This window comes from Rhinatrema bivittatum, chromosome 4 (genome assembly GCF_901001135.1).
Source record: "Rhinatrema bivittatum chromosome 4, aRhiBiv1.1, whole genome shotgun sequence".
In the NCBI taxonomy this organism is placed as follows: domain Eukaryota; kingdom Metazoa; phylum Chordata; class Amphibia; order Gymnophiona; family Rhinatrematidae; genus Rhinatrema; species Rhinatrema bivittatum.
Genome location: NC_042618.1, coordinates 345,028,966 through 345,048,697, shown reverse-complemented (window position 1 = coordinate 345,048,697; position 19,732 = coordinate 345,028,966). Strand labels below are relative to the sequence as shown.

Sequence of the window (19,732 nt, the reverse complement as noted above, 5' to 3'; positions counted from 1 at the left end):
TCTCCAGGACAGGGACTTGTCAAACCTGAAACTTATCATTGGACAGTGCTATGTATAGTAGCACTATGAAAATAAGTATGTCCATTACAATCTGTGTACCTGCAACATTAATGTATATATTTAAAATGTTTTCTCTCCCATTTTCCTTCTCAGAAAGTCTAGTCAACCGGGTTAACAAAAATATTGGGCCAATATAAAGCGCAGCATAAAAATCATAACCAAGTCTTAGCAATGCCCACAAATTCCATATCCCCCAAAAAAGAGGGTGTTTGGATGATTTCGACCATGGGCACAGCACAAAAAGATACCAAAATTCTTAAATTGCTCTCCAGAACTAACATATTGGCTATAAATATTACTGTTTCTTAGAGGGGCTTGAAATTCTATATATGAGTCCCGAGAGAATTGAGGCAATAATTCTTAAATCAGCAAAAAAAAAAAAAACAAAACCACAGAAAGAATCTGACAAAAAAAAAATCAGTAAAGAATGCGCCCTGGGGAGAGTCGTGGGCCCATTCAATAGGAAGCCATTGCAAATCTTTAGGATTTAACCATTAGGGTGGCACTCAAAAAAGAACTGAGAGGGTACAGAACAATTCATCATTTGTCCTTTCTCGACCCAGAGCTCTGCTGTTTTCTATGATTCAATTGACCAAGCGGTGAACGCGATAAAACCATGGGGCCAAGCGCCATGTCTGGCCAGGATTGATACTGAGTTGGCTTTCTGGTTATTTCGCAGTCACCCTGCTAGCTTTTGTTTACTGGGCTTTCAGTTTCATGATAAATAGAAACATGACTGTAGAAAAAGACTGTATGGCCCATCTAGTCTGTCCAATCAATTTAGCTTTACAATTCCCATCAATTCCTCAAAGATTCCATGTATTTATCCCATGCTTTCATGAATTCAGATAGTTTTTAACTCACCCACCTCCACTGGGAGGCTGTTCCAAGCATCCACCACCCTCTTTGTAAAGAAATATTTCCTACCCCCTTTCACTCTCATTCCATGATCCCTCGTTTTAAAGCCTCCTTTCTGTTGAAATTCACCTCTTGTACATAGAAACCTTTGAGATATTTAAAAGTCTCTATCATATCTTCCCTATCTCGCCTTTCCTCTAGGGTGTACATGTTTAGATCTTTAAGTCTGTCCTCATATGCTTTAGAATGAAGACTACTGATCATTTTAGTAGCCACCCTCGGGACAGACTCCATCCTGTTTATATCCTTTTGAAGATGCGGTCTCCAGAACTGAACACAGTATTCCAAGTGAGGTCCCACCAAGGATCTATATAGCCCAGGGGATATTCTATTTCAGATGCATAGTTTGAAAAATGCAGCACCTTTGTACAGTGAGCAGTGGAGCAGGACACTGGCAAAGGAAAAATTATTCACTACTGGGATGATTTCTTATTTATGGGATCTTGGACCTAAATAGGCACTGCAAGCTTTCTTCTGCAAAGCTGGTAAACTGGGCATCCCCCTAGAACACCAAAAGAACTGCACAGGTGCTGTCATCCTCAGGAACATAGATTAACCCCCTACTAATGGGGACACGTCTCCCAAGTCAGGACCAACATCAGGAAGTATTTCTTCACAGAAATGGTAGCGGATGCATGGAATGCTCTCTTGAAAGACATACAGGCCGATACAGAAAAACGCACGAGAGAGCCAGCAAGCGTCCGCTCTCCCAGCGCGCACACAGGCCACTCTCCTGGGCGCACGATTCAGGAGGGTGGCCTATGCAAATTAGGGCCCACAGTAAAAGGAGGCACTAGGGACGCTAGCACATCCCTAGGGCCTCCTTTTTGACAGGAGGGCGGCTGTCAGTGGGTTTGACAACCGATGCTCAATTTTTCTGGTGTCAGTTCTCAAACCCGCTGACAGCCACGGGTTCGGAAAACGGACGCCGGCATAACTGAGCTTCCGTCTTCCTACCTGCGGGCCGCGGGTCGATTTTTAATGTTTTTTTTTTAATTTTTACTTTTGGGGCCTCCGACTTAATATCGCTATGATATTAAGTTGGAGGCTATACAGAAAAGCGTTTTTTCTGCTTTTCTGTACACTTCCCCGGTGCCGGCCGAAATTAACGCCAGCCTTTGGGCAGGCGTTAATTTCTGAAAGTAAAATGTGCGGCTTGGCTGCACATTTTACTTTCTGTATTGCGCGGGAATAACTAATAGGGCCATCAACATGTATTTGCATGTTGCAGGCGCTATTAGTACCGGGGGGGTTGGCCGCGCGTTTTCGAGGCGCCATTACCCCTTACTGTATAAGGGGTAAAGCTAGCACGTCGAAAACGTGCATCCAAACCCAGGCTAACAGGGCGCTCCACTGTATCGGCCTGAGAACAAAGACGGTAATATTCAAAAGGGCATGGGATAAACACAAAGGATTCTTAGTGGCTAAATGATGGAGATGAAGAAAGGGTAACCTGTGTTGACTGGGGTAACCTGTAACAAGTATTCTATGAATAAACAAAAACAAAACAAAACAAAAAATAAGATTGCTGGGCAGACTGGATGGACCTCTTTACTATGCTGCTAACAAATACACACAAAAAATGAATTGTAAATCACATCAAAATCCGAAAAACAAACAACTCAAAAGGATCTTCTAGTGAAATAACAGAGACAGGACTGTTTTCAAGAGCCTTATTATTTGCAAATAAAAAAATAAAAATGTAAAATTGTGTTTATAACAAGAGACCTGGGATGAAAGTGTTTCCCCGCAGCTCTCAGGCTGTTGAGGTGCAGTAGTTTGATGTCTCTGTTATTTGATTAGAACATCCTTTTGAGTTGTTTGTTTTTCCTCTTTGCTGCCACGTACCACGTTACTATGTAAAACAAACGCACCGTGAGCAATCATTAGCAATACAACCTCGGTAAAGAAGGTTACACTAAAGAAAATGCAGCTGCTCATTGGTCACCTGAACTTTGTCATAAAAAGGCTACGGCGGGGAGGGTACCATAAGTGTTTAAAAAGGCCATCACTTTACCAGAAGAAACCAGAGTCTGATGTCTGATAGGAAGGTGTAGCAGACTGTTTTAGACAAGTATAATCTCCAAGTATCCAGTATTGAATTTCAACTTTTCGCAGATGCGGATGGGGAAAAAGGCTTTGGGGCTTATCTACAGAGGCACTGCCAGGTACCTAAGAGATCTGGGGCACAGGCCTGTAAGCCTTCCCCTTCCCTCATCACAAATCGACAATTTCTCCATCCCCAGGACAATCCCAAATACAGGTTACCCTTTCTTCTTTACTGAGGTCCATATTCAGAAACAGTCCGATTAGCAAAGTTAGCCGGATAAACTTCTCCGGCTAACTTTGAAGTTATATTCAATAGCTTGCTATCTTAAAGTTAGCCGGCTAACTAAAGCTGGCTAAATTTAGGACACGTCTTTGGCCCGGCCAGACTTAGGGGGTTATTTTCTAACCTTATCACACGCGAAAAGGGACTTTTCGCGTGCGACACCTAGATCGGGGCCGGAATTGGGGCGGCTTCAGCACTGGAAGAGGAGGAGTCGGGTCGGAAGCCGCGGAAACTTCGCTGACGGTGAAAAGGTAAGGCCTTATCACCGCCAGTAGCGCGCCCAATAGCGCCACCCTTTACGATGGCGCTATTGGGTGCGAAAGCTGGCAGCGATCGCACCGCGGTGGTGCGATCGCTGCCGGCTTTTGCAGGCCCGCCCCTCCCGCTTCGCCCCCCCCCCCTCCCTGCCTCCCATTAGCACCGGGATTCACAAACCAGTGCGAAAAAAGAAAATCCAGCCCTTAGCCAGCTAAGATATCTGGCTAACTCTGAATATTGGAATTAGCCGGCTAACAACTCCTCCCCAGAGCACCCATAACTTAGATGGCAACCTTATTGGCTGGCTAGAATATAGCCGAATAAGTGCCCAAATATTCTAGTCAATAGAGAATCCTCAGAGTATTCAGGAACATAGGCCCTAGAGGAGCGAGTAACGGTTCCTATATACCATCTGAAATAGTAACTCACAAATGTCTGTACCTGCGATAGCTTCTGGGCAAAGAGAATCTTCAGAGTGTTCAGGAACATAGGCCCTCGAAGAGCGAGTACCGGTTCCTATCTGTGGTCTGAAATAATAACTCACAATGTCCGTCTCTTGCGATCGCTTCCAGGCAATGGAGAGTCTTCAGAGAGTTTAGGAACATGGGCCCTCGAGGAGCGAGTACCGGTTCCCTTCTGTAATCTGAAATAGAGAAAGAGAATGAGGCCCCCGAGGAGCAGTTACCCCTGGTAGGTTCGGAGAGGCAATGCTGCAAGAGTGAAGCGGGTCCGAAGGAAATCCCGCAAACAATCCTTTGGGTGCAGAGTAGTCTTTGGACAGCCGAAGCTAGTCCAATCGGAGTCCTTGCTAACTCGATCTGTTAGCAAAAGTAAAGACCTTTTATGTTGGAAGTGAATGACGTCAATACAGGGGGACGCCCCTGAGGTTCGCACCCTTGCTGGTACAGACTTTGGAGCGCGCGCGCGCCCTACGTCATCAGGAACATGGCGGATCCGCAGCGGCATGGAGACGCTGCGGCATCAAGCCGTCCATCAGGCACGGAGGGAGTCGCCACACAGGTAGAGAGGGTGGAGCGAGGGCGAAAGCAGGCACGAATGCAACACCTCTCTTACGCTTAATTCAACCCAGTTGACTCAATAGACCCCATCAGCAGCAGCAGAAGCTCCCACTTAAGTCCTGCCTGTCCCAGCACCCAAGAGTTCAACCCAAGGGGAACATGGGTTGCTATAGGTGAAGCTCCAGTTGGGCCTCTGCCTCATCTGAGTCCGCCTGCTGACAGAGAGGATCTGCAAGGCACCTACCTGCAGGTGCCTAAGGGTCCATGAGTGCAACACTTATAGAGGTGCTCACACCCCCTCCCCCCTTTACTCCCACCGGCGCTCTCTCTCAAACCCACACACTCTTAGGCCTTCCTTCTTTTCTAGGCATTTTCTTTGAGGAGCCTCAGGCCACCTTGGGATGGGCTGTGCTGTGACCTCGCTGAGCCTCAAGGTCTCCATGGGCCACGGTCCTGCTGAGGATTGTTTTCTCAGGCCACGGCAGGATCCTCTTCCAGTTCATCTACTGGCGCTGCCACTGAGATCTTTTTCCTGTCTGCTGAGGCCAGCATCTTAGATTTAAGGTGAGGCAGCCACTGTAGGATTGTTTTCGGGATCTGCTGCTGCTGCTGCTCCAAAGTTTTGCTGCTTCTGGCGGCCAGCTCACCCTACCTCATGATATGGCTCCCCCTGAGGCTCCCAAAATAATGCAAGGTCTCTCTCTCGACTACTGCCCCTCTTTCTCTATCCTTTCAGAGGCAAAGCCTTCAAAGGCACAATGTTCTAGATGAGGTCTCACCTGCACAGAGGCATTATTGCCTCCGTTTTACCTGCTGGTTGTGCCTCTCTCTATGCACCCCAGCATCCCTTTGGCTCTGGCCAGAGCCTTACCACACTGTTTCTACTCTTTGAGGTCATCAGACATTCAGGCCGATGCAATATTGGGGCAGGGGAAAACAGTCACTCATGAATGAGCGTCTGCTAACACATGCCGATCGACCTCTCCGGGATGCCTGATTTAATATTTATGTTAGCTGCCTCGTTAAAAGGGAGGCGCTAGGGGAAATTGTGTGCCCCTAGTGCCTCCTCGGCAGCGGGCACCCAGGAGAGGTGGCTATCAGCAGGTTAGGAAAATGGATGCTCAATTTTACAAGTGTTCGTTTTCCTAACCTGTGCACAGTCACGGGTTAGGAAAATGGTTAATTCAGCGTCCGTTTTCCTAACCTGACCGCCAGCACACTTTTTAAAAAAAAATTTTTTTTTTAAACATTCTCCTCCTTTTTTGTTCCTCCGACTTAATATCACCATTAAGTCAGAGGAAGTACAGAAAACCAGTATTTTCTGCTTTTCTGTACACTTTCTGGGCTGCTCACAAATTAACGCTTGCTCTGGGCAGGCGTTAATTTCTGAGGGTAAAAATGCGCGCATCAGGCGCACTTTTTTGTTTTGCATTGGGGGAGAATAGCTAATAGCCTCATCAATATGAATTTGCATGTGATGAGCACTATTAGCTTCGTCTGGGGGGGGGGGGGGGGGGGTTGGACATACATTTTGGAAGTGATGATCCCTTTATAGCATAAGGGGTTGTGGACACATGTCCAAAACGCGCATCCAACCATGGGTTAACCAGTGTGCTCAGCTGAACGCACTGCATTGCATTGTCCTGCTTATTATCCCAAGGTCCGGTGATGATTTTCTGCCACTTCACCGACCTGGAACCTTTTTAAATTTGCTTTGTTTTTCCCCATTGGGATAAGTGAAAGTTGGATGCCACCGCTTGCCCTGACACAGTACCCTTTTTTTATTAAAACAAAAAAAAAAAAGACCACCACTGCCAAGGTCTCTCTCCTGATTACAGCACATGTTGGCGCGGTCGTCTCGGGCGGGGGGGTGAGCCCTTGGGCCACGGCAGGACCCCAGGAGGAGCCCAAGGCCACACCGTGGGAGGTGAGCTGAGCAGGCATGGTGAGCCAGGCAGGCAGGAACAGAAACAGGGAGTCCGACCCTCAGCCGGACCCGCGTGCCCATGGTAGCCAACACGGGGAAGTTGACTAATGAACGGTCCTCCGACTGTTCCCGGCCCTTTCGGACCTGCCGCAGGGAACGGCAATGGGCAGCAGGCCGGACAGAGGCGAGGGCAGACAGAGTCCTTAAACAGCAGACATCAGACGGGGCAGAAGCAAGACGGAGACATCAGGACAAGAGCTGAAACGAGACACTGGAAAGATCCAGGCGAGCAGGAACTCCGATGCTGGGATACTCACATCCGAAGCCCCCTCGGCTGGCAGAGGAAGACATTCGGGCAAGGGCTGAAGCAGACACTGTAGACAAGGCTGGACGGAAACATTGCACTGTCCATCAGGGCGCCCTACTCAGCCCACCCGTGGGACTGAGTCGCGGACCACCCTGTCCCAGACGCGCCCTACACAGCCCAGGAAGGCTGGTCGCGGACCACGCTGAGAAGGAGGGTGTAGGGAAACTCCAGGCGAACAGGAACTCCGATGCTGGGATACTCACATCCGAAGTCCTTACGGCTGGCAGGCAGGGAAGCTCCAGAGCCCGGGGGACGAATCCCTCCTGTTGGCCACTCCAGGGCCCAACAGGCCAGAAGGCTCAGGAGCCAGACAGGACGTAGGACAGAACAAGCGGATCAGGATCAGGCAGCTTCAGGATCAGACATCAGGAAACACGTCAAGGCAGACATCAGGAACATGGAGGACCTGGACCGGCAAGGTTACAGACAACTGTAATGCACAATCCGAAGGCCTTTTGCAAGTGAACAGACAGTCCTTAAATACTGGAGGTAGAAGGCAACTCCCAGGGAGGAGCTTGCCAGGACCGCCCACCGCTGGTCCTATAACTAGGGTAGAGAGCTGCGGGCCAGCCCCTAGGGAAGGGCGTCGCCCAACAGGAAGTCCAAACGCTGAGGCATGCAAGCCACAGGCACAGCTAGGCCTCTCAGGCCCTGGAGCAAGTCCTGGATGATGCGCAGGCGAGGCCCTGGCTTCAGAGCGGCCTCTGGAGGAAGGTAAGAGACCTCCTGCAGCGTAGCAGCAGGGGGGATCGCAACACATGTAACCTTTAAAATGTGCGTTCAGCACAGGCCAAATGCACGTTTTAACTCAGGAAGGGAGGAGGCATCCCTGATAGGTTACCGCCACCAGCACTTAAGCCAGATAAATACTAATTTATCCATCTATCTGACACCAGGAAGCAGCTGCCAGATAACTGCATAAGTCAGTACTTATACAGCTATCTGCCATGGCTGGCCACTACCACATAAACATATAAAATCAGTATTTATTTGGCTAAATGGTGGCAGCTGCCACCACTTTTCTGGATCAGTCAGTATTTATTTGGGTATACCTGGATAAGTCAATAATTATCCGGATAAGTGGTGTCGGCTGTACTTGGATTTTGGCAAGGCCTTTGACTCAGTTCCGCACAGAAGACTTACAAATAAAGGGGTAGATTTTAAAAAACTACACCCACGCGTACTTTTGTTCGCACGACCGGCACAAACAAAAGTACACCGGATTTTAATAGATACGCGCATAGCCGCGTGTATCCTTTAAAATCCGGGGTCGGCGCGTGCAAGGCTGCGCAAAATCGGCAGCCTGCACGCGCCGAGCCACGCAGCCTACCTCCGTTCCCTCCGAGGCCACTCCCTTCCCCTACCTAACCCTCCCCCGGCCCTAACTAATTCCCCCCCCTACCTTTATTCCAGGCGTAACTTGCGCTCGCCGGGCCGGCTGCCGGTGCGCCATGTTCCGGTCTGGGGGCTGGTCCGGAGGCCGCAGCCACGCCCCCAGGCCGGAACCACGCCCGTGGCCCCGCCCCTGGAATGCCCCTGATGATGCACCGGCCGCGACACGCCCCCCCAGGAAAGCCCCGGGACTTACGCGCGTCCCGGGGCTTTGTGCGCGCCGGCAGCCTATGCAACATAGGCTCGGCGCGTGCAGGGGGAGCTTGGGGTAGGTTTTCGGGGGGTACGCGCGTATCTTACGTGCGTACCCCTTTGAAAATCTGCCCCAAATGGTATGGATCCTAGAGCGACTGACTGGGTTATAAACTGGCTGAGTGGGAGGTGACTAAGGGTAGTGGTAAATGGAGTTTTCTCTGAGGAGGGGGTTGTTACTAGCTGTGTGGACTGGTTCTTTTCAACATTTTTGTGAGCAACATAATGGAAGGGTAGTCAGGAAAGGTTTGTCTTTTCCCGATGATACCAAAATTGGTAGCAGGGCGGTTAGCCAGGAAGGAATGGAAAACAGGAGGAGGGATCTAGCAAAACTCAAGGAATGGTCTAAGGTCTGCCAGCTAAGATTTAATGCTAAAAAAAATGCAAAGTCATGCATTTAGGAAAAACCCAAGGGAAAGGTACACTATTGGTGGTGAAATTCTTCTAAGCACAAAGGAAGAGCAGGATCCGGGGGTAATTGTATCAGAAGATCTTAAGGTGGCCAAACGTGGATAAAGTGACAGTAAAAGCTAGAAAGGTGCTTGGCTGCAAATGAAGAGGCAGGGCCGGTCGCTCCAGTCACGTGGTCTGCCGTGCACGGCCGTGAAGGAGCCGTGCTCGGCAGACCACGTGATGTGTCCTGGGCCGGCCTGGGCGGCGAATCCCTGGGCCGGTCTTCCTCGGGAATCTGCCGCTGGGAAGAGGAATGGTCAGCAGAAAAAGGGAGGTGATATTGTCCCTTTATAGATCCCTGGTGAGACCTCACTTGGAATACTGTGTATAACTCTGGAGACTGCACCTTCCAAAGGATATAAAAAAGATGAAGTTGGTCCAGAGGGTGGCTACTAAAATGGACAGCAGTCTTTGTTCTAAAACATATAGGGATAGAGATCCAGACATGTATACCCTAGAGGAAATGCAATATAGGGGAGATATGATAGAGACATTCAGAAACCTCAAAGGTTTCCATGTTCAGGAGGTGAGCCTTTTTCAATTTTAAGAAGGCTCTAGAACGAGGTCACGAGATGAAGCTGAAAGGGGGTAGACTCAGGAGTAATCTTAGGAAACATTTCTTTATAGAGAGGGTGGTGGATGTGTGGAAGAGCCTCCCAGTGGATGTGGTGGAGACAAAAACAATATCTGAATTCAAGAAAGCATGGGATAATTACAATGAATCTAAGGAAATGATGAGAATTATAATGCTAAATTAATTGGACAGATGGGCAGACTGGATGTGCCATATGGTCTTTTTCCGCAGTCATGTTTCTATGTTTCACTTTTTAACTATTTTTTCATAGCGCTGGAAAACAGACTGGGGTTAGGTTTCCAGTGCTAAAAATGGCACGCTGTCCAGATGCAACCTCTGTGCATTGGGGAATATTTCTTAATGCCCTCATTTGCATAGTATTTCCATGTGAGGACGCTAAGCAGTACTCCTGTTTGGACGCGCGCATTTTCTGGGCGCAAATCTCCTTGCTGCATAAGCAGTTCATTTTGCACAGAGAACATGCACTTTGAGGTGGAGGCAGAAAGGTACGTCCGGACTGTAAGCAGAGGGCCTTGTTTGCCCTCTTACCCACAAGCATGGACAGGATGCAAGGCAACTAGCACTGGGTGCTGATAACATCTGATACTCCTTTGCCTTATCCATACCAACATGATCAAAACCACACAATTTTTCTTAAAAAATATTACCCTTTCTGGTGGAAAAGTTGCCAACAAATATTAAGCTGGGTTTGAAGAAAACAGATTGGGAGGTTTTGTTTGTTTTAAAGCAAAATGTTTTTGGTGTCACTGATGGCAAGAGAGATCATGGCAAACATGAAAAGAAAGGGCAAACAGCTGAAAGCACTGAACAGAAACTTAACTGGGACAACTCCTCCCTCTGCCCTGCAATTTTAAAAAGTGGGAAATTTTACTCAACCAGTGTGCTAAAATGCAGGCAATACAGCACAAGGACACAGTTGCCAGATGAACATCAAACCCCTCTGCATGCTTCTACAGTATCCTTTTCCTATGGAGATTTGGACCTTACTGTCCTATAGTGCACCCTTTTTTGGAGGTTACCCTTTGATGGGCCTCTTGTAAAATCCCTCTCTGGCTTTTAGTTAAACCGGGGTTAGAACTCCTTCCTCGTTCTAGTCCTCGGAAGTTACATTCAGAAGGCTGTAAAGTAGGAAGGAGGTACCCTGTTAGCCACCCCTCTCTCTCTCATATATACCAAATATATTCAAGAACATAAGCCCTTGCCATACTAGGTCAGACAGCAGATCCATCAAGCACCGCATCCCGTTTCCAACAGTAGCCAATCCAGGTTACAAGTACTTGGCCAAAAAAAAAAGTAGCCCCTAAGAGATCCCTTGCTCGGCTCTGCAATCGAAGCCGCGGTTCCTTCTTTAAAGGCGTTGAGTGGCAGCAGGAGGTGTATCAAGCATTAAAGGGATTAACACAGCGAGGAGGCGGCGCTAACTTGCCTGCGTGTGAAGGCGCCAGGCCACACAGATCACGGGCGAGTTCGATTCCTTTCGTCGGGTTTCGATTTTAATTTCTTGTTAATGTGATCTAATCTCAGTTTGAAGCACGCCTTAACCTTTACTTACCTTCTTCTGCATCTTGAAATCGGCGGCTGTTTCCCTTCTCAATAAATGCTCCCCCCCAAAGGGCTGGAAGTGCCCGTAGTTTAGCCGGAGCCGCTGCTTTATATAGATTTGAGTGGAGGAGAAGGGTAAACAGCTCTCTGGCCGGACACGAGTGATGCAAAGAGCGGTATGGAGAGGGGAAGGAGAAGCCCTCTTGGTGCAAGTTTCTGACTTCCTGTAATCTTGGGCTCAAGACCAACTTAAGAGTCACCATAAGCAGTAACATGGACTCCGCAGAGAGCCGGGAGGAAAAGATGCCCAAAGCGGTCCCGGGCAGGGCACAGAACCGCTGCGAGAGAAAAGAGGCTCAAACTTCAGGATTTCGCCCCAGCGGACAGTTAAACGCTGCCCGAGGGGCACTGCCTCACCGGGTCCTGCCATTTCAGAAGGAAGCAAGAGGAGCGCGCAAAGTGCTAAATTCATTGTTCCCACGGAGATCAGGCCCCAAAGAAAAAGCAATCGGGGGTTGAAGAGGACAGTACTGGTACGATGCCCCACTGCCTATATCAACTCGTAATTCGCTCTCTCTCTCTCTCTTTTTTTTTTTTTTAAAGAGAAAAACAAGTCAAATCCCAGAACTGGTTTAGCCTGACTCCTCTGACTGCCCGGGAGCTAAGAGATCGGCCTTAAAGTCCCACGGACATGGACCGCACTGGACTGGGAAAACTTTGAACCAAAATAAGTTAGGACTGGCGAGGGATAAAATGGAGCTCTGCGGTGCCCAGCAGCTACGATCGTGGCCAGAGGCAGCTGCAGCGGTGCAGAGGCTGCAGGCGCCGCTACAGAAAGCGAGCCGGCTGCACGTGCCAGGTCCTGCACAGGACTCCACCTGCTGCTGCTGCTCCCCCCTCGCCCCCTTTTACCTGGCACGGTGGATGCCCCGGACTCCGGCGCTCCTCCAGCCCGGCCCGAGAGTGGGCAGCCGTCTCAGCAACCACAGCGCAGTCATGAGCTCCCCGGGCACTACAACCCGCGCTCGGACCGGACCGTCCCCGCTCCTCGACAACCCCCCGAGTTCCGGCGCTGCTCGATCTTCCTCCCCGGGCTCCCGCGCCGCCCTCTCTCTCTCTCTCTCCTGCTTCAGCTGAAACCCCAGGGCCCGCAGCGCTGGCGGACCGGGGAACCCCCTCACAAATCATTCACCTGTCAAAGAGGAAGTCTCAGCCCCCACAAAGAGGCGGGGACTGGCTCCGGTGCTCCTCCCACCCCGACGGGGAAAAAAAACAAACAAACCCACAACAAAAAAACAAACCCGTTCCCCAGCCTGTATCCAAATTGACAGCAGCAGTTAGATAGGGACCTCATCTTTACCCTAAGGAACACATAACCCTCTTCAGTTCAGTTAGTCACAACCTTTCCTACTACCTTGGAACATAGACACATACATGCACTTACTTACTTACTTATTTGTCAATCAGCCTTAATGAATCGCTTTACAGAGTGATGCAATCGCCCAGAGCCGTGTATGAATATAAAGTATTTCTAGACTGCCTTTCCAATTTTAGCTCAAGGGGGTCGTACACATTTCTTCCAAGTACAAGAAGTGTAAGCAGGTCCCTGAGACAAGGGGTTGATAAAAAATGACTTAACCAAGGCCAGAAGAAAGGTCAGTGGGAGAACCCAGGATCTGAATTCTGGTTTCCCAGGCCATTGCCCTAACTAGTAATCCACTCCTTTTGGAAGAGACTCCTGCTGCCTATATTTACAGCTTACAAAACAGCCTAGCCATAGTTAGTAGAGTGGTTAGGGGATGTCCGCTGGTCATGTTTAATTTAGGAGAAGCAAAAATCATTCCCAAAAGTATTTTTCTATTAATACCGAGGAACATGACTATGAAAGAATTAGGATGATTATTTAGCTACAGTTGACAAAAAGGAGTTAATGGTAAGCAAAGCACTTTCGCACTCCATCCCACTTCTTTGTGCCAAAAAACACTTTGCGTTCTTTTCTAAATTACTCATCTTTCACCAGAAAGACTCTGTTCCATACTTATTGAAAACCATCCACTGATTACTGCCCCTAATAACATGTGCAACAATAATCTGATACAAAATGTTTCTTTTAACTCTCTTTGTTTTCTCTCACTGCTGCAATCCAGGTGTGTGAGGCCCCAAAAAGCAAATGCATAATAGTATTTATATGTCATTTCTTTGTCTTGGTTTAAAGTGGCAAAGTGGATCTTTGGGCAGTTGGCGCTACCTGCAGGGAGGGGCCTAGCAGGTCCCCACCAGTGGCAGGCAGAACTGGCAGAAGCAGAGGCCCAACTGGAGCTTTGCCAATACCAGCCCATGTTCCCCTTAGGTTGAGCCCTTGGGTGCCGGGGCTGACTGGTGTTAGGTGTGGGCCTCTGTGCTGATGGAGAATCGTAAAGGTGAAGATGTTGCAGGCCAGTGCAGTAGGGAAACCAGGTTGGTCCGCGGCGTGGACTGGCGAGGGTCTGTGGCAATCAGAGGACCTCAGGGTAGTGGCCCAGGCGGAGATCCCAGGCAGGCTGAGACCAGTGGCGTAGCCACGGGTGGGCCTGGGTGGGCAGGTGCCCACCCAACTTAGACCCAGGCCCACCCAACTGGCACCGGAACTGAAAGGCTGTCGCGGGATCCCATCCCCGCAACAGCGAACAAGAGAACCCACGCCTCGCGCGCCATCACGGCACACATGGGGCAGCGCTGCTGCGGCCGTATGGCCAACCGGTCTTCCTGTTTGGGGGGGGGGGGGAGCGGAAGCACCGCGCGCAGCTTCCGCTTCCTCCCCCCAATGCAGGAAGATCAGCTGCCTCTCCTGCTGCCACCCGTTCTCCTGCTATCTTCGGACCAAACGGCCCGCCGAACTTCCTGTTTGGGGGTGGGGGAGCGCCGCGCACAGCTTCCGCTTTCTCCCCCAAAGCAGGAAGATCAGCTGCCTCTCCTGCTGCCACCGGCCTCCTGCTATCTTCGGGCGTCGGGCCGTACTGCCCGCCGATCTTCCTGCTTGGGGGGGGGGGGGGGAGGAAGCGGACGTTGTGCGCTGCGCTTCCGCTCCCCCCCCCCCCCCCGACAGGAAGTTCGGACGCCCGAAGATAGCAGGAGGCCAGTGGCAGCAGGAGAGGCAGCTGATCTTCCTGCTCTGGGGGAGAAAGCGGAAGCTGTGCACGTGCTTGAATGTGTATGTGTGGATGAGAATGGGAGTGTGTGTGGGTGAAAACTGGAGCCTGGGTGTGTATGTGGGTGAGAATGGAAGCTTGAATATGTGGGTGAATGGGAGCTCGAATGTGTGTATGTGTGGTTGAGAATGGGAGCCTGGGTTTGTGGGTGGGTGAGAATGGGAGCTTGAATGTGTGTATATATGGGTGAGAATGAGAGCCTGGGTTTGTGTGGGTGGGTGAGAATGGAAGCTTGAATATGTGGATAAGAATGGGTGCTTGAATGTGTGTATGTGTGGGTGAGAATAGTACCTTAAATGTGTATATGTATGGATGAGAATGGGAGCTTGAATATGTGTGGGTGAGACTGGGAGCATGGGTTTGTGGGTGAGAATGGGAGTCTGGGTTTATGTGTGTGGGTGAGAATGGGTGCCTGGATGTGCGTCTGTGTGTGCATAAGAATATAAGCCTGGGGAGGGGTGAGAAAGTGAGAACTTGAATGTGAGCTTGTGGGGGGGGGGGGGGGGAGAGCATATGAGAGTGAGAGCTTTAGTGTGTGAGAGGGAGTCTGTGAGAGAAAGCGTGTGTGTGTGTGTGTGTGTGTGTGTGTGTAAGGGAAGAAGACAGTAATAGAAGAAAGACACTGAAAAGGAATTAGGAAATGAGCTATAAGGGAAAAAATGGGAAAAAGAGACCAGGACCAACTGATTAGAAAAATACAAAGATCAGACAACAAAGGTAAAAATATATATCTATATTTTGAGATGTTAGCAATTTAAATATAAGCAACACAACCGCTCTCTCAAAATTTATGGACAGGTAGGAGCCGTGTATAAAATCGTAATAATAAGAAGGCTAAAGTACCACAAATCACCGTGAATTATGTTTGTATCATTAAGTTAACCTCGTACTTAGGTGTAGATGTGAATGCTATGCTGCATAATTTGGCATTATTTATCAGTAAAAAAACAACTAGTAGACCTGCATGCCTACAGCCCACCCATGTTAACCTTGTGCCCACCCAAAAAATCAATTCTGGCTACGCCACTGGCTGAGACTGCCCGGTATCATGGTCCAGACCGAAAGTCATAAGCAGGCAGAGAAATTCAGAGACGTAGTCCAGGACAAGGTTGAAGGCAGGCGGAGTTCAGTCACGCAAGGTGAGGCCCAAGGTCGAAGGCAGGTGGCAAGACAGCAACGTCGAGGTCCAGATCCTGGAGTCAAGTTGGAAGTCCAGTAGGGAACACTGAACAGAATGACCAGAGGCCAATAAAGATGCTGACGACCAAATACAGGAGACTGACCACGAAGAAGAGAAGAGAAGAGGGGAAGACCAGGACATAGAGAGACAGCCACACAGGAACAAAGAACAAGAGACAGGAGCCGAAGGCAAGGACTGGAACACAAGAACAAAGTTGAGGTAATTAGCCTTACCGGAGGGTAGTCGACCTTTTGCTGAAGTAAGAGGATGTAGCAGGAGAGAGAGCCTTAAGTAAGCCCTAGGAGGTGATGTCATCACTGGGCATTCTGGGCCAATTCCCGCCACTGGCCCTTTATGAAGGGCACAACTGGGCATGCGCGCCTGGGAGGAAGCCGGGATGGTTGCAGCATCCAGCCCAGGAGGAGCGTGGCGGCCTGCTGCACAGGCAGGAGACAGCGGCAGTCAGCTGCGTCCAGCGTGGGGGGTCTCCCCCAGCGACAAGCGATCCCGGCAGGGTTCCTGGGCCGGAGGTGAGTGCGGCAGCTCGCAGCCTCCCATGAGCCACAAAACGCAATATCCTCCAGTCTCTGGAAAACTATCCTCTCCAGCAAATCTCATCCCCTCCCTCCTTGGCCAGTAAGTCACAGGCTAACTCTTTCAGTTGGAATAGCTGGCTCTCCCCTGGCTTGGGGGTGGTGGCAGACAGGATGGGGGAGTGTCTGGAATTCAAAAGTAAATCCTGTTCTTTGCCTCCTCAGGGGGAGGAGAGCAAAACCATGTGCTCTCCTCACTAATTTTCTCCCTCACCCCACCACACACACCCCTCTCCCCTTTTCAACTGCCTTACTCACAGACTACCTCCACTCTTATTTCCCTCATACCTCACAGTCTCTCCGCTCCTCTCATTCACACCTCATAACTATTATTCCCTCATGCATTCTTTTGCCCCCAACATATCTCCTCAATCAATTGTACACCTTTTCCTCTGATCTCCTCACTTATCCTTCCCCTCTAACCCATCCCGTCAATCAATTGAACACCCTGCCCTCTGATCTCCTCATTTACCCTTTCCCCATATCTCCTCACTCCCTCTCTTGCAATTCCATCACCCTTACTCTGCTTTCCTCTGATCTCTTCATTCATTATCTTCCTCCCTACCTATCGCCTCATTCACTCTTTTGCCACTTCACCCTCCCCTAGTGTGGTCACCAGTGGCAGAGGTGGCAGAACCCCAGGAACCAGCATGGTATGCAACAACCTGGTCAAGAAGATGACACACCTAATAGCAGCAGAAGCAGTGGAGCTGACAGGCATTCACCTTATGTCTCTTTAACCTTGGTCATTATTCCTCAAGGCCACAGGAATTTGCACAAATATCAAGGCTATGTAACTGCCCCATCTCAGGGCGAGCAGCTCCAACAAGCTTTGCCTACTCTGGGGCCTGGGAGGGCGGAGGTGTCAAAAATGATCCGTGCCACCTTCAGCTCTGCTCTGTTTCTGCAGAGGAGTTGGGACTAATTTACACTATCAGCTCTGCTCGGTTTCTGTGGGAAAACCAGAACTGATTTACTCCACTGGCTCTACTCCTTTAATGATAGTAACCCCCTGTGCTGTGGCATGGTTGACACAACCTAGAAGGCAAACCTACTAGGCTCATGCTGACAGCTGGCGGATGCGCCCTAGGTTGGGACAAAGCTAGACCTTCACCGATACCAGCCCCATTCCCAGAGGTTGAGCCTTTGGGTTCCAGGGGCCAGCAGGAATTAGGAAACAGTCCCACAGGGTTGTCAGGAAGAGAGATTCCAGGGCAGAACTCAGGTCAGGGCAGGCAGCAATAAAACAATTACCAGGTTCAGGCCAAGAGTCAGGGCAGGCCATGAGCAAAGTGTAGTCGAGGTCTGTGGCAGAGGTCAGAGGCAGGCGGCAGGCAAGAGAGTAGTCCAGGTCCACAGCAGAAATCAATAACAGGCAGACAAGCCAAGGTCTGGGATGGGGACAAGGCTGGAAGTAAGGCAAGGCAGACAGGAAGAGACAGGGCAGAATGGATGAGTGAGGCAGGATCAGGAATGCTTCAACAGAGCAACAGCATTGCTAACGCAGGAGGACTTGTTGCTAAGGCAGGGTTCAGAAAGAGAGCTTGTAGGGAGATATCCCATGTTTTACCACAGAAAGCACCAAATATGAATCATAATAGCCAAGAAGTATGCTGACTGTCAGGTGATAAACACTGTCACAGCTAAAGAAAATAAACATTGCCCAGATGAGAACATTAAATCAGCCCTGAAGGATGCTTATCAAGATCTGCCTGTTTGCAAGAGCCTGTGTAAATAAAACCAAGGCAGAGGGACAATACAGCCGCTTAAGCTCATAAGCTGAAGTCAGGGACCAGCCAAGAGATGTCCAGAGGTCAAAAGGACTCTCACCATTGGATGAAGGGGGAGCATTCTGAAATGGGGAATTCGCTGACTCTGGCATACAGCTTGGCATATTGATGGGGCAGGACCCCTCTGAAGAAAAGGGGAGGGGGGGAAAAGACCTGCAATGCGCAAAGACCCTCCACCCACTACATGATTATGCAATAGCTTATGCACATTTACCAGCTGGAAAGTATAAGACGGGGCAAATAAGGAGAGAAAAAAGGGAAGCAGAGCCAAAGCAGCCCAGCACCCCCTGCTATCAAGGGGGGAGAAGACCAGGTGTGGCCAGGAGACTGGAGAGAGGATATGCCCTGCTTAGGGTCGGACAGTGACACGGAGTCTGAGGCTGTTATGTTTAGGGAAGGATGTGAACCCCTGGGCTGAGATGAGCGGTCTCCACCCACAGGGAGGAGCCCAGTGAGCCTCACCGTCAGCAAGCACAGTCTCAGTGGCGTGGCGCACAGCTAGAAACAGAACATTTATTAAAATAGGAAGGAAAGTAATGTCCACAGTAAGCAATAAGGAAGCACAATCCTGGGCAATGGGAGTTACCCAGAATGAGACACAGTGGAGAAGATCCGGTAGTGGCCCGCGGAGCGGGGTATGTCGAAGAAGTCTGTACAGTAGATGTTGGTAGCGATGCCAAACTCGAACGCAGTCCTGTGCAGAGGATGAGCAGGAATACTGTAGAGTGAGAATGAAGATAGACTTTCACTGAAGAAGAGCGGTAATGGCCCGAGGATCAGGGTGTGCCACGTAGGCTCCTCAGTATTGTCCAGATAAGATGAAGTCTTTAGAAGTACTCACAGTAGATGGTTCCTGGAGCAAGTAGATCAAAAAAGCAGATCAGTAGCAGACAGGCAGGAAGGCCCTCTGAGGAGCGGATAGCCGTGAACGCAGGAGAGCCCAGAGGAGTGGATACTCAGAGTGTCCAATTGCCAAAACTGTAACAGGTGACTGGCAGCACCCACGCTGTCCCGGGAATGCCAGAGAGGTCAGCGTGAACTGGCAGACACCGCCATTCTTCCCAGACTAGATGGAGCAGTGAAAAAAGAGATGAGCATGAGAGGTCGCAGCCACCTGCGACCGACAGGCATAACAGAGGCGGTGAGCAGTGGAGAGCAGCCTGTTAGCTCTGCCAGTACCAGACCCCGAAGCAAGCTCCCAGACAGCCCAGAGTGGCAGCATCTGATGGCGGTGCTCATGCCACATTGGAAGGCTAGGGTCTTTGCGGAGGTGAGTGCTGCTGATCATGGGATTTATTTATTTATTTGTTTATTTATTTATTTAAACTTTTTTTATACCGACCTTCATGAAAAATATCAAATCGGTTTACAAAGAACAGTGTGATAAGAAACTTTAACCTTAACATAAACAAGTTGCAGGAAAGTTACAATAAAACAGGGGTAATGGGTTGAGGAAAGGAATGCGCTAGAGGCGGAAAGAGTAACAGAGTAACTCAGTAACAAGGATGACTCCCATGACCAGAAAACATTCCGCTCCACTTCCTTGGATCCTGGAGAAAAGGTGGCAGAAATTTGTCATTATGGGTTGTTTCACCAGAAATGAAGTCCTGGGTAACAAGACACAAAAAGGGCTTGAATTAGTGCAAGTTTGAAACATGTGAGCCATTCATCAAGAGCAAGGCTGAAGCCTTGCCAAATGCCACTATTGTTCATAAATTTCAAATTTGTATTAATGCAAAGCATTTTTGTGTCTCTTCTTTGCTCTGCACTTTCTGCTTCAGTAACACCTTTTCCCCTCCTGTTCCCTGTACAATAGGAGGGTAGGGGAGCAGAGTGGCAGTTTTCTGCTTTGTCCACTCCAGTTCG

General features: G+C 49.7%; 1 protein-coding gene across 1 annotated transcript in view; it reads right to left on the bottom strand.

The window, feature by feature from the left end:
- The window catches only part of LOC115090938 (acyl-CoA synthetase family member 2, mitochondrial-like), a 115,790-nt gene extending 103,398 nt beyond the window's left edge, over positions 1–12,392 (bottom strand). Inside the window, exon 1 of the mRNA XM_029600629.1 lies at positions 12,028–12,392. Coding sequence (XP_029456489.1) covers positions 12,028–12,113 — 86 coding nt within the window. The 5' untranslated portion in view covers positions 12,114–12,392. The remainder of the gene's footprint in view (positions 1–12,027) is intronic.
- Positions 12,393–19,732: the final 7,340 nt, after the last annotated feature.